Source organism: Miscanthus floridulus, chromosome 19 (assembly GCF_019320115.1).
Source record: "Miscanthus floridulus cultivar M001 chromosome 19, ASM1932011v1, whole genome shotgun sequence".
Lineage (NCBI taxonomy): Eukaryota > Viridiplantae > Streptophyta > Magnoliopsida > Poales > Poaceae > Miscanthus > Miscanthus floridulus.
In genome coordinates, this window is record NC_089598.1 from 78,771,254 (window position 1) to 78,786,734 (window position 15,481).

General features: G+C 46.7%; 2 protein-coding genes across 2 annotated transcripts; both read right to left on the reverse strand.

Annotated features, from left to right (window-relative positions):
• Positions 1-3,748: 3,748 nt before the first annotated feature.
• Positions 3,749-5,038, reverse strand: LOC136527988 (uncharacterized). The gene has a single exon (XM_066520859.1). It carries the CDS (start codon positions 4,894-4,896, stop codon positions 4,117-4,119), a length of 780 nt encoding a protein of 259 aa, XP_066376956.1. The 5' UTR covers positions 4,897-5,038; the 3' UTR covers positions 3,749-4,116.
• Positions 5,039-13,132: 8,094 nt separating this feature from the next.
• On the reverse strand, positions 13,133-14,422 carry LOC136528003 (uncharacterized). Its single transcript, XM_066520880.1, has one exon. The coding sequence runs from the start codon at positions 14,278-14,280 to the stop codon at positions 13,501-13,503; it is 780 nt and encodes a 259-aa protein (XP_066376977.1). The 5' UTR covers positions 14,281-14,422; the 3' UTR covers positions 13,133-13,500.
• Positions 14,423-15,481: the final 1,059 nt, after the last annotated feature.

Below are 15,481 nucleotides of genomic sequence, written 5' to 3' on the forward strand. Positions count from 1 at the left end.
TGGTTTCCATATTTTTACACTTATATAAAGACAAAACTAAGGGGTGGTATCTTCTCTCCTCAATCAAATTCTTTCCATAACAACGGACACTAAAACTAAGCAACATTTTGGTACTGTCAAATTTGAGGCAGGCAAAGGCAAGTAATCGGTGTTTAATTTTTTTTTTTTTTTTTTTTTTTTGCCTCGTTCTTTTCTTTGGTGAGTCGGGGAGACTTGTGTAAAATGGGGCCTTTACCAAAAGATTGTCATTCGGCTAAGTGATGATCCCTAAATTTGATCATAGCTGCGCTCCAAGAACATTTTCCAAATTATAACTAAATCATATAGTATATCATTTCTTTGTTTCCGTGTCTGAATTAGGATAAGAGTGATCTGTTGGCCAAAGCCGTTTGGCGTATTGCAGCTACATCAGATCGTCTTACTTTATGTTTATGTATATTCTGAAAATCTTTGTGAACTCGGAACCTGAAAGTGAGATGGCAACGACCGCCTTGCATCAGCGCATTATATAGCAAGCTAAAAGGCATATCTTGCCTTTACTGAAAAAGTTTTTAAAAAGGCTGGGTTCATATTATGAAAAGGTCCGATCCATATGGTTCATAAACATTTGTTATTCACTTTCAATGTACTTAGAGAACCCTTCTTTTTAAAAAAAAGAAAAAGAAAAAGAAATGCTCGGCTTACGGCTTCCTCCCTCTTCTAAGAACATGTCAGGTGCCGCCATAGAATATACAGAGATCACTTTCTGCCGATCAAGGACAATGGTGTGCTCGGCCTTGCTTTCTGCTTGCAGTTGCAGGCTGCAGCTGCGTAGCACCACTGCACCAACCAGCCACAAATGGAATGGAACAGCAGCAAGCAGTCAGAAGTAGAGCAGCTCTTTCGACCAGGCACAATAATGATGAATCTTGACTTTTTGTTGTTCATCGGCTCCAACCTTTGGTGCGAGGCCATGATGATGTGGAATGTAGTACTAGTACTCCGTATCTACTAGTAGCACCTCGGTTCGGAATAGAGCACAATTATAATTATAAAATTTAATTTTAATTAAACTTGTAAAGTTTGATTAAGCTTATATAAAAATATAGATATTTATGAAATCAAATGGTAGTCTTTAATATCCTACTGATGAGCTTGATTCTTCAATAAAACCAATGCCATCAGTTTCTTTGTCATCCTCTAAATTTGAAGTTTGGAAGATTTTATGCATTGTATTGGATCTTTTTTGTCCTATAATATTGTTAGATTTATCAAAACTTTCCATGTCTGTTGAAAACCACTATGGCCTCAGCCAACCGTTAGCCGGTCTTGTGAACGTATCAACATCCACATGTTTCAAGCTTTCCCAAAGAAACTATGAAAACATCACGAGCGATTTGCTTATCTCAAAACTACTACCCATGTCATTCTACTGCACTACTGTCAACTATGATGTAATCATATTTGTTTCCACTGTGATTAGTTTCTCGTGAAGAAAAAAGAAGAACGGTGTCCATTGTGTTGATTGTAAGCTTCTCATGCATGTGCATTGGGTCATTGGGAAACCAATAGACCAATTGCATGCAAAACACTCAAAAACCAATATGCTTTTCTTGATTTGGTCATAACATCGGTTGTAGAAATTTGTTCTTCTCATAGGTTACACCATTAAAGTCGTCAAACTTGAGCCATGGTAATTAGAATTGACAAGCTATATTCGGTTGTTTCCCTTTCGCTTTATTACTTAGTTACTTTTTAATTCCTCTCGATTGTCCCAGCCCGTATTTTGGTGGTTTGCTTGCCGACATTCTTGCATTGGATGTCCTCCTGCTGTACTGGTGCTGTTGTTCACCCCCACCCTGCCGCCTTCCATCGGCATCTGCCCGCCGCGGTCCTCTGCCATGCTAGCCGTCCGCCTTCCTTGCCTCCCTTCCCTGCCACTGCCACTTCCTTGGCCAGTTGGCCCCCCGCTGTCCCCTTGCTATACCGTTAGCCATACTTATCAGCCATGATAAAATATTTTTTTCTTACAACAAAACAGTATTAGTCAGCTTATAAGTCATAGAAAGGATCGGGTTGATAGCCCGCCGTAACAACCCCAGTCTCCCAAACCCTCTTCCCATTCCTAACCTCGGCCACCTGTTGGCTGTTGCAATCGCATTCTATTCTGGCTCCGTTTGGCCGACCTCAGGTAGTCAGGTGGAAGTAAGCGTGTGTCTTCTCGAGCAACACGTACTACACGGCTGTACATCCACCATGGGCCTTTTTTTAGGCTTTTTTTTGGAATGTAGATAAAAAAAAATTCTAGCACATTTGAGGCCCCCTTCCTCAATAGCAAATTAACACACAAAGTCTTCTTCAGGGACCGAATACTTGGAAATTGGAATCCTACACTTATCCTGTGTTTCTCCTCCATTCCAAAGAGGAAATTATTGGATTCTGTATCTATATGTTAAAATTCACTAGAATCTAAGTACATTTACATGAGATTTTAGAATTATGGGATCTTTTTCATCTAGATTCCACAAATCTCTTGGAAACCAAACGAGACCTTACATGGACCATGTTCGGTGAAACTATTTATCAGCCATGGTACAGTACAATGTTCTTCTCTCGTAACAAAATAGCATGAGTTGGCTTATCAGCGGCAGAAATCATCGGCCCGGAAAGAAACCATCGGCCCGGAAAAATCTGGCAGTACATTTCTGGTTACCGAGTGAGAGTTACGGTGATATTTATTTAGTCAAAACAAAAAGGCCGTCATGAAAAAGCGCCACTTTATCACAAAAGCACCAAGTCTATGTCTGAGTCAAAAAGAAAAGAAAAGAAAAAAGAACTGTTCCATTTCGTTTCGGCGAGAGAATCCGATTGCCGGTGGTCAGGTCGCATGTGCACCGCACAATCACATTAGTGGGCAAACACAAAGATCAGCGTCCACATCTAACAGACGCACGCACGGCGACACAAACGCGAGAGAAGAACCACCCACCGCCCGTCCGCCGGAAGATGAACAGCACCAACCGACATTGATTACTACAATAGTGCTGCGAGCAGCACCAAACGTGGAGCTCGGGCATGAGGTGCTGTGTCACGGGCGTAACGGAGCGGGCAGAGCAGGTGGCGTGTCACCACTAAAGCAGTCGCCAGCAGCGAGCAATGCGGCCGTGAGAGCGCCGAGGCGGCGGACGGCGATTAAAGAAAGCAGGGGGGGGGGGGGGGGGGGTGTGGGGGGCGGAAAGCGACCGAACACGGCGGGGCAGAGGCGGGGGACACCTCCAGATGCCAGCGCGTGCCGCGGTGGAGAGCTCCCGCGACCGGCCGCATCTGAGTGATGAGTGACCAGAGCTGCGCGCGCTTGTCCGTACTCTACGCGCCTCACACAGGTTTCTAGAGGAATCTCAAAGGGATGAGCATCAGCATCAGCTTGTGCCCATGACTGCTGACTAGGCGGTTAATCGCCCCGTGTCTTATCTTAATCGCCAGTGGTGCTCCGACGCAATCGAACAGTGCCGTTCGCAGAGGAAGAGAGGGCAGGGTTAATCAGCACTGCGCGATTATTCCAGCTACTACGCATTGTTCGTGTTGCTAAGAGCAGAGCACCAACATTCGCTGCAGCATTCCTCAGTTCCAAACAGAGAAGAGAATCGCTGCCTGTGATCATGTCATCGTTACTACAGTATTAAGCGTGAGCATAATCTTCCATCAAAAAAAGAAAGAAAAGAAAGAAAAAGCATGAGCATGATCTCAAAAAAGAACCACGAAGCAGAAATGCTAGAAAACAGAGCCATAATATACAGCTACGGGTTTCCTTTTATCGATTCGCATATATTATGAATATATATGATGCGACGCGATGACATGTAGTACCACATTGCGCAAGGTTCTTGTATCCAAAAAAGCGCATGGAGCTACGGCATGCTCGCACGCACCAGGAAACAGCAAACGGGGAAAACCAAAGCTAGCAGGCGGGGAAGAACAGAAGAAGGCAGGGTAGGCAGGAATTACCATCTCCTCCCCCTACCTCCCGACCGATCCCCCAGCATGCCTGCCTTCTCTGCATCTTCTCTTCATCCATTTCAACCTCTCCTCACGGGCTCACGGAGGACTCTTGCAGCAGCATCTCGCTCCCTCGGCTGGCTACACGCCCCGGGCCGCCGCCTGGGCCTGGCCGCGGCGGACCGTCTCCCTGTGGCGGATGAAAGAGTCGATGCGCTGCAGCTTCAGCTGGTGGCGGAACCGGTTGATGAAGTCGTCCGCGCGCGCGTCCACCTCGCCGCCGCTGATGGCCTCCTCCTCCTCCTCCGAATCGGACTCGGACTCCGACGACTCCGGCTCCGCCACGGGGAACCGCCGGCGGCCGCGGGTCTCCCTCGTCGTGGCCGGGCGCCGCGCCTCCACCGCGCGCGCGGTCTCCTCCACCTCCTCGGCGCCGAAGTGCGCGAACGCCGACTTGTCGCTGGCCGACTTGTGCAGGCGCGCCGGGAGCCGAGGGAGCTCCGCCTCCGCCTCCGCCTCCGACCTGCTCCGCTCCATGCGCGCCGCGTGCTCCGGCTCCGGGTCGACGACGACGGGATCCTCCTTCTCCATCTCCGCCGCGGGGGGCTGCTCGTGCTCCAGATCCACCACCCTGGCCTCGGCGGGGTCGGGCTCGGGCGCGGCCGCGGCGAAGCGGCCGTTGAACGACCTCAACCGCTCGAACGCCATGGACGTCACGCGGGCCAGCCGCCGGTGCTGCTCCCATCCCGCGCCCGCAGCGGCGACGTTCTCCTCCTCTTCGCCGCCGGTCTCCGAGGCAGCGGCGGCCTTGGAGGTGACAGCGATGGTGCCGATGACGATGTTGAGGACGACGAAGAGCACGGCGGGGGTGAACCACCCGTGGACCGCGCTCAGCAGCGCGGGGATCGCCTCCTCCAGCATCGCGCCGCCCGGGCTGCGTGCGTCGCCTTGATCCGGTTGGTTGGTGGCGGTGGGGTTTCGGTGACGGCACGGCGCGTGGGAGAGGAAGCGGGGACGGCAGAGGTGCTGCTGTGCTGCCGGTGGTGGTGGTGGTGGTGGCCTGGTGGGGAAGAAGGGGGAGTCAGGAGTGGGGTTATTTAAAGAGGGGAGAGTGAGGTGGGGGCGTTTCGACCACATGCTCACGCAGGAAACGGACAAATGGAAGGTGAGTTTTTGGATTGCTCTTTTTTTTCCCCCTTCTTTTCTTTCTTTTTATTTTTGTCTTCTGTTATCAAATTTTGTGATAAATAGCATTCCAACTCTATATTTTTTTTCTCTCGATCACACAAAGATTTGCACATCTTTATATTAGGGTAGAGAAAAAGTTCGATACAATGGTCCCGATCGGCTTACCTTATAATCCGCACTATTTAACTTGTTTTTTAGTCGGAAGAGTATTTTTTCTTATCACAATTCAGCCAAAACAATGTTTTTCACTCAATTCAGCCAAGTTTCAGCAAGCCGAACGAGCCCACTGCGTCTTCGGACGCTCTAAGGATCAGTAAAGATAGCATTCCAACTCTATATCCTGGAGTCGTTTGGTTATGAATTTGATTTGATCACAGTAGATTGTCCGGGTGTTTTTTTTTTCACTTGCACGTCGAGTTTTAGAGAGAGAGGCACGGGCGGGTATTGATTTGTGAAGGAACTGCATGCTTACTATAATGCATTGTGGTGAGGTGCTCTTGCGAGAATTATGTAAAACAAAATGATTTTTTGTTGTGCTTTTTCTATAATGTCTGTGTGCTAAGAAAAGCGTCCTCCATATATTCAAGCTAGTTGAACGGATTTGATGAAATAGTGCACGAAATCGGTTCCGTTCTCAATGTTAGGAATGCTTTTATGTGATGCCTCTATGATAAGGAAAGCCTCGACTACACTTTCAAGCTACCTGTATAGTTACCATAAGATAGAGCATGAAATCGGTTCCGTTTTAAATGTTACCGTTGTTTTTCAGTGAGGCCTCTTTGTACGGTTCCAATGAAACTGAGCACGAAATTGGGTTCCGTTTTAAAAGTTAGCGGTGCTTTTCTGTGAGGCATCTTTGAACGGTTCTAATGAAACAGAGCACGTAATCGGGTTCCATTTTAAATGTTAGCGGTGCTTTCCAGTGAGGCCTCCTTAATAGTTCTGATGAAGCAGAGCACAAAGTCGGTTCCATTTTAAATGTTAGCTGTGGTTTTCTGTGGAGCATCTTTGAACGGTTGTGATGAAACAGAGTACGAAATCGGGTTCCGTTTTAAATGTTAGCGATGTTTTCCTGTGAGGCCTCCTTGGATAGCTCTGATGAAACGGAGCACGAAAGTTGGTTCCGTTTTAAAAGTTAGCGATGTTTTTTCTGTGAGGCCTCTTTGAACGGGTCTGATCAAACAGAGCACGAAGCCGGTTCTGTTTTAAGTGTTAGTTGTGCTTTTCCGTGAGGCTTCTATGCTAAGAATGTGTCATCTACGGTTTCAGACTACTTGAATGGTTCCACTGAAAAAGTGCATGAAACTAGGTTTCTGTTTGAAATGTTAGCGATGCTTTTCTACAAGGCTTTTGCGCTAATAAAATTGTCATCTACGGTTTCAAAATAAAAAAATACAAGAAAAAAGGTTTTCACGGGACTGCCATCACGCAAGACATTGACGTTAAAGCGTGAGAAGACTATGAACTATTGATGCATGTCTAGTTATTGCAATGATTGGCTCATCTAGAAGGGAGAGGTTTGGATTGCCTTTAATCTACATATGTTTTATGAGGCCATAAGTTTTGATGAAGTGATTTGTATCTCTATTGTCTGTGATAATGAAGGTGAATAAGAGAAAAGAACACAGTAGACAGGTAGTGATGATTCCTTTGCATGATGAGTTCTTAGAGATATGGCAATCACATGTTATTGACACGTGTAGATGTGTGAAAATGGTATATATATATGTGTGTACCATCATGAGTAGTTATATTAAGGAAGTTGATTTTGGTTGTAAGTGGTGCTCTTTAATTGTGATGATTCTATGAAAGGAAAACTTTGTTTCTGATCAAATAATAGACACATGAAGTACAAAAATGCTATAATAGGATGAACTTGTCTTTTTTCAAAGGAGGCGATGAACATGTTGGATTGTATAAAAGGAGCATGAGAGTGTGTTCCATTTTAAATGTTATGTTGTTTTTATGTGACGACTCTAAGCAAAGAAACGTGTCTTCATCATGCATGATATTTACATTAAAATTGAGAACATTCACCATGTGGTTTAGATTCACCATGTGGTTTAGATTGCCTTTTGTAACACCATAAGTTTTGATTTGGGATGGATTTACTCTGATGGGTGATTTCCTAAAAGGTGCTTGATTTTGATTGTTAGCAGCACTCGGGGTCCTGTAAAAGAAAAGGGCAACTGTGATTTGACGACATACGAGCAAAGTGGACTAGATGTTGGTTTTAGAGTGGACTTGCCATTTTTGAAGGAGGCATGAGCTAGTTTTGATGAAGTGCATTCTATCTCTAGTTGTTGTGGACCATACAACCCTCCTTGAAACGACACTTCGTCATTGAATACACCTAAATAAGATGACATTAATACATGAACACATATAGCTCCATATTTCAACACATACACTTTGCACTTACTTCATGCTTGTTTGGACACACAAACTCCAACGTATTCTCAGGGTTTATCACAGCTCGATCTCCGCAATCGCACAGAGAAGGTTCCTCGAGTCGTCTAACTGTGGCTAAGTGCTTCTCCTTAGCCATCATTGGAGGAGGGTTAGGGGAAGGTAGAACCCACCGCTCGAAGTGCTCTCGTGGATGTCGCCCTCTCCACCAATCGTCGAAAAGAAGGTACCTGGGGTCAAACTTGTCTGCACCATCGATCCACTGAAAGAAAAAAAAACACCTCTTATGGGCCTACACAATAAAATTCCAACAAAATATTAGTAACCTAGTAATATAAATGAAGAAAAAACATACAAAAATAATTACTTATATAAAAACGACTGTATGTGTAGAAGCAACGAGCCGCTGTGTCCGGATGTCTCGATTGAAACACGTCGGCCGGACGACCACAGTCACAGTTAAGAACAGGGAGTTCAGAGGGACGGGGGCATCTTTGCTAGACTCGTCGGATACAATTATTAGGACGACCCCGTTTTCGCCATAACTGCTTCCGAAACATGTCTTTCATCTAATAAAACGGTTCAAATTAAACATCAATCAAAACAACGTAAATTATTGTAAAATATAATCATTTGCATTGCAACTAAAATAATATAACCAACACTTATAGCAAAAAATATATACATGGTAAACATACTTCTAACTAAATAATTAACCTTAACATTGACAAAATCAAACTAATATCTTCCTCCAAACCATAGCCCATAGTTCCCAAACATAATTTTTCTCCTAACCTTAACCTCCATTCATAATATTCCTATCCACCATTCAAACGAAAAAAGTGCGTCATTACCTTGAACAAGACTGAGGAGGGAGGGAGGCGGCCGGGGAATACAAGGGAAGGGAGGGAGGGATGTGGCCGCGGGCAAGCGGGCTGGCGCTGGCGCGGCGGCGGGCGCGGCAGGCGGATGCGGGCAGGCGGGACTAGCCGTGGGGCTTTTATTCGGCTCTTCCTCGATGGCGCGGCAGGTCCTGCCACGTCAGCCGGTCAGCCTTTCCAGTCGTCGCCACGTCAGCCACCCGCCGCGCTACTATGCATGGCGCAGGCAATAAGCGTGGCCAAAAATATTAGTTTAAAAAAACAACAGTGTTAGATTCAAAATTAGTTTACAAACAAATGTTAAAATTAAAAAAAAAATCACATCCGCAGCTGTTGGGCGCCCACCTGTGATTCTGAAATCTCCCGGTTTCACGTACCCTAAGTCGAATTCTAGAGTACGAACATAAAATGATTTATAGGATGTGGCATTTTCTTCTTAGAAACTACGAACATGGGATGAACCCGACCTCTCTCTATTTAAACTTTGAAAAACAAACGGTTCTACCTAGGCAGCTAGCTTGGCTTTAAATTAAGTTTTTATTCACGATGCAAGAACAGGTGCAGATCAGCTTTAGAGCATTAGACCCTACGGTATTTTTACACTGCTGCGGGGATTGCGCTTGAGCTAAATAGCAGTTGCGGCAGCCAGCTCCTACGGTATTTTTACACTGCTGCGGGGATTGCGCTTGAGCTAAATAGCAGTTGCGGCCGCAGCTGGCTCCGACAGATTCGTTTTTTTTTCATCCGGAATAGTATTTTTCTCTCACAAATTTCTCCATATTCATTCAGATTCCTCCAAAATTTCTTCAAGCGAACGGGGCCATAGCTAGTGGGTGGTTTTGTAACAGAACGTGGCATTTTCAACAAACTACTCCTGAACATTTTGCAAACTCAAAATCGAATTCTCACACGGGGACATATATATAGGGTGGTTTCCATATTTTTACACTTATATAAAGACAAAACTAAGGGGTGGTATCTTCTCTCCTCAATCAAATTCTTTCCATAACAACGGACACTAAAACTAAGCAACATTTTGGTACTGTCAAATTTGAGGCAGGCAAAGGCAAGTAATCGGTGTTTAATTTTTTTTTTTTTTTTTTTTTTTTGCCTCGTTCTTTTCTTTGGTGAGTCGGGGAGACTTGTGTAAAATGGGGCCTTTACCAAAAGATTGTCATTCGGCTAAGTGATGATCCCTAAATTTGATCATAGCTGCGCTCCAAGAACATTTTCCAAATTATAACTAAATCATATAGTATATCATTTCTTTGTTTCCGTGTCTGAATTAGGATAAGAGTGATCTGTTGGCCAAAGCCGTTTGGCGTATTGCAGCTACATCAGATCGTCTTACTTTATGTTTATGTATATTCTGAAAATCTTTGTGAACTCGGAACCTGAAAGTGAGATGGCAACGACCCGCCTTGCATCAGCGCATTATATAGCAAGCTAAAAGGCATATCTTGCCTTTACTGAAAAAGTTTTTAAAAAGGCTGGGTTCATATTATGAAAAGGTCCGATCCATATGGTTCATAAACATTTGTTATTCACTTTCAATGTACTTAGAGAACCCTTCTTTTTAAAAAAAAGAAAAAGAAAAAGAAATGCTCGGCTTACGGCTTCCTCCCTCTTCTAAGAACATGTCAGGTGCCGCCATAGAATATACAGAGATCACTTTCTGCCGATCAAGGACAATGGTGTGCTCGGCCTTGCTTTCTGCTTGCAGTTGCAGGCTGCAGCTGCGTAGCACCACTGCACCAACCAGCCACAAATGGAATGGAACAGCAGCAAGCAGTCAGAAGTAGAGCAGCTCTTTCGACCAGGCACAATAATGATGAATCTTGACTTTTTGTTGTTCATCGGCTCCAACCTTTGGTGCGAGGCCATGATGATGTGGAATGTAGTACTAGTACTCCGTATCTACTAGTAGCACCTCGGTTCGGAATAGAGCACAATTATAATTATAAAATTTAATTTTAATTAAACTTGTAAAGTTTGATTAAGCTTATATAAAATATAGATATTTATGAAATCAAATGGTAGTCTTTAATATCCTACTGATGAGCTTGATTCTTCAATAAAACCAATGCCATCAGTTTCTTTGTCATCCTCTAAATTTGAAGTTTGGAAGATTTTATGCATTGTATTGGATCTTTTTTGTCCTATAATATTGTTAGATTTATCAAAACTTTCCATGTCTGTTGAAAACCACTATGGCCTCAGCCAACCGTTAGCCGGTCTTGTGAACGTATCAACATCCACATGTTTCAAGCTTTCCCAAAGAAACTATGAAAACATCACGAGCGATTTGCTTATCTCAAAACTACTACCCATGTCATTCTACTGCACTACTGTCAACTATGATGTAATCATATTTGTTTCCACTGTGATTAGTTTCTCGTGAAGAAAAAAGAAGAACGGTGTCCATTGTGTTGATTGTAAGCTTCTCATGCATGTGCATTGGGTCATTGGGGAAACCAATAGACCAATTGCATGCAAAACACTCAAAAACCAATATGCTTTTCTTGATTTGGTCATAACATCGGTTGTAGAAATTTGTTCTTCTCATAGGTTACACCATTAAAGTCGTCAAACTTGAGCCATGGTAATTAGAATTGACAAGCTATATTCGGTTGTTTCCCTTTCGCTTTATTACTTAGTTACTTTTTAATTCCTCTCGATTGTCCCAGCCCGTATTTTGGTGGTTTGCTTGCCGACATTCTTGCATTGGATGTCCTCCTGCTGTACTGGTGCTGTTGTTCACCCCCACCCTGCCGCCTTCCATCGGCATCTGCCCGCCGCGGTCCTCTGCCATGCTAGCCGTCCGCCTTCCTTGCCTCCCTTCCCTGCCACTGCCACTTCCTTGGCCAGTTGGCCCCCCGCTGTCCCCTTGCTATACCGTTAGCCATACTTATCAGCCATGATAAAATATTTTTTTCTTACAACAAAACAGTATTAGTCAGCTTATAAGTCATAGAAAGGATCGGGTTGATAGCCCGCCGTAACAACCCCAGTCTCCCAAACCCTCTTCCCATTCCTAACCTCGGCCACCTGTTGGCTGTTGCAATCGCATTCTATTCTGGCTCCGTTTGGCCGACCTCAGGTAGTCAGGTGGAAGTAAGCGTGTGTCTTCTCGAGCAACACGTACTACACGGCTGTACATCCACCATGGGCCTTTTTTTAGGCTTTTTTTTGGAATGTAGATAAAAAAAAATTCTAGCACATTTGAGGCCCCCTTCCTCAATAGCAAATTAACACACAAAGTCTTCTTCAGGGACCGAATACTTGGAAATTGGAATCCTACACTTATCCTGTGTTTCTCCTCCATTCCAAAGAGGAAATTATTGGATTCTGTATCTATATGTTAAAATTCACTAGAATCTAAGTACATTTACATGAGATTTTAGAATTATGGGATCTTTTTCATCTAGATTCCACAAATCTCTTGGAAACCAAACGAGACCTTACATGGACCATGTTCGGTGAAACTATTTATCAGCCATGGTACAGTACAATGTTCTTCTCTCGTAACAAAATAGCATGAGTTGGCTTATCAGCGGCAGAAATCATCGGCCCGGAAAGAAACCATCGGCCCGGAAAAATCTGGCAGTACATTTCTGGTTACCGAGTGAGAGTTACGGTGATATTTATTTAGTCAAAACAAAAAGGCCGTCATGAAAAAGCGCCACTTTATCACAAAAGCACCAAGTCTATGTCTGAGTCAAAAAGAAAAGAAAAGAAAAAAGAACTGTTCCATTTCGTTTCGGCGAGAGAATCCGATGCCGGTGGTCAGGTCGCATGTGCACCGCACAATCACATTAGTGGGCAAACACAAAGATCAGCGTCCACATCTAACAGACGCACGCACGGCGACACAAACGCGAGAGAAGAACCACCCACCGCCCGTCCGCCGGAAGATGAACAGCACCAACCGACATTGATTACTACAATAGTGCTGCGAGCAGCACCAAACGTGGAGCTCGGGCATGAGGTGCTGTGTCACGGGCGTAACGGAGCGGGCAGAGCAGGTGGCGTGTCACCACTAAAGCAGTCGCCAGCAGCGAGCAATGCGGCCGTGAGAGCGCCGAGGCGGCGGACGGCGATTAAAGAAAGCAGGGGGGGGGGGGGGGGGGGGGTGTGGGGGGCGGAAAGCGACCGAACACGGCGGGGCAGAGGCGGGGGACACCTCCAGATGCCAGCGCGTGCCGCGGTGGAGAGCTCCCGCGACCGGCCGCATCTGAGTGATGAGTGACCAGAGCTGCGCGCGCTTGTCCGTACTCTACGCGCCTCACACAGGTTTCTAGAGGAATCTCAAAGGGATGAGCATCAGCATCAGCTTGTGCCCATGACTGCTGACTAGGCGGTTAATCGCCCCGTGTCTTATCTTAATCGCCAGTGGTGCTCCGACGCAATCGAACAGTGCCGTTCGCAGAGGAAGAGAGGGCAGGGTTAATCAGCACTGCGCGATTATTCCAGCTACTACGCATTGTTCGTGTTGCTAAGAGCAGAGCACCAACATTCGCTGCAGCATTCCTCAGTTCCAAACAGAGAAGAGAATCGCTGCCTGTGATCATGTCATCGTTACTACAGTATTAAGCGTGAGCATAATCTTCCATCAAAAAAAGAAAGAAAAGAAAGAAAAAGCATGAGCATGATCTCAAAAAAGAACCACGAAGCAGAAATGCTAGAAAACAGAGCCATAATATACAGCTACGGGTTTCCTTTTATCGATTCGCATATATTATGAATATATATGATGCGACGCGATGACATGTAGTACCACATTGCGCAAGGTTCTTGTATCCAAAAAAGCGCATGGAGCTACGGCATGCTCGCACGCACCAGGAAACAGCAAACGGGGAAAACCAAAGCTAGCAGGCGGGGAAGAACAGAAGAAGGCAGGGTAGGCAGGAATTACCATCTCCTCCCCCTACCTCCCGACCGATCCCCCAGCATGCCTGCCTTCTCTGCATCTTCTCTTCATCCATTTCAACCTCTCCTCACGGGCTCACGGAGGACTCTTGCAGCAGCATCTCGCTCCCTCGGCTGGCTACACGCCCCGGGCCGCCGCCTGGGCCTGGCCGCGGCGGACCGTCTCCCTGTGGCGGATGAAAGAGTCGATGCGCTGCAGCTTCAGCTGGTGGCGGAACCGGTTGATGAAGTCGTCCGCGCGCGCGTCCACCTCGCCGCCGCTGATGGCCTCCTCCTCCTCCTCCGAATCGGACTCGGACTCCGACGACTCCGGCTCCGCCACGGGGAACCGCCGGCGGCCGCGGGTCTCCCTCGTCGTGGCCGGGCGCCGCGCCTCCACCGCGCGCGCGGTCTCCTCCACCTCCTCGGCGCCGAAGTGCGCGAACGCCGACTTGTCGCTGGCCGACTTGTGCAGGCGCGCCGGGAGCCGAGGGAGCTCCGCCTCCGCCTCCGCCTCCGACCTGCTCCGCTCCATGCGCGCCGCGTGCTCCGGCTCCGGGTCGACGACGACGGGATCCTCCTTCTCCATCTCCGCCGCGGGGGGCTGCTCGTGCTCCAGATCCACCACCCTGGCCTCGGCGGGGTCGGGCTCGGGCGCGGCCGCGGCGAAGCGGCCGTTGAACGACCTCAACCGCTCGAACGCCATGGACGTCACGCGGGCCAGCCGCCGGTGCTGCTCCCATCCCGCGCCCGCAGCGGCGACGTTCTCCTCCTCTTCGCCGCCGGTCTCCGAGGCAGCGGCGGCCTTGGAGGTGACAGCGATGGTGCCGATGACGATGTTGAGGACGACGAAGAGCACGGCGGGGGTGAACCACCCGTGGACCGCGCTCAGCAGCGCGGGGATCGCCTCCTCCAGCATCGCGCCGCCCGGGCTGCGTGCGTCGCCTTGATCCGGTTGGTTGGTGGCGGTGGGGTTTCGGTGACGGCACGGCGCGTGGGAGAGGAAGCGGGGACGGCAGAGGTGCTGCTGTGCTGCCGGTGGTGGTGGTGGTGGTGGCCTGGTGGGGAAGAAGGGGGAGTCAGGAGTGGGGTTATTTAAAGAGGGGAGAGTGAGGTGGGGGCGTTTCGACCACATGCTCACGCAGGAAACGGACAAATGGAAGGTGAGTTTTTGGATTGCTCTTTTTTTTTCCCCCTTCTTTTCTTTCTTTTTATTTTTGTCTTCTGTTATCAAATTTTGTGATAAATAGCATTCCAACTCTATATTTTTTTTCTCTCGATCACACAAAGATTTGCACATCTTTATATTAGGGTAGAGAAAAAGTTCGATACAATGGTCCCGATCGGCTTACCTTATAATCCGCACTATTTAACTTGTTTTTTAGTCGGAAGAGTATTTTTTCTTATCACAATTCAGCCAAAACAATGTTTTTCACTCAATTCAGCCAAGTTTCAGCAAGCCGAACGAGCCCACTGCGTCTTCGGACGCTCTAAGGATCAGTAAAGATAGCATTCCAACTCTATATCCTGGAGTCGTTTGGTTATGAATTTGATTTGATCACAGTAGATTGTCCGGGTGTTTTTTTTTTCACTTGCACGTCGAGTTTTAGAGAGAGAGGCACGGGCGGGTATTGATTTGTGAAGGAACTGCATGCTTACTATAATGCATTGTGGTGAGGTGCTCTTGCGAGAATTATGTAAAACAAAATGATTTTTTGTTGTGCTTTTTCTATAATGTCTGTGTGCTAAGAAAAGCGTCCTCCATATATTCAAGCTAGTTGAACGGATTTGATGAAATAGTGCACGAAATCGGTTCCGTTCTCAATGTTAGGAATGCTTTTATGTGATGCCTCTATGATAAGGAAAGCCTCGACTACACTTTCAAGCTACCTGTATAGTTACCATAAGATAGAGCATGAAATCGGTTCCGTTTTAAATGTTACCGTTGTTTTTCAGTGAGGCCTCTTTGTACGGTTCCAATGAAACTGAGCACGAAATTGGGTTCCGTTTTAAAAGTTAGCGGTGCTTTTCTGTGAGGCATCTTTGAACGGTTCTAATGAAACAGAGCACGTAATCGGGTTCCATTTTAAATGTTAGCGGTGCTTTCCAGTGAGGCCTCC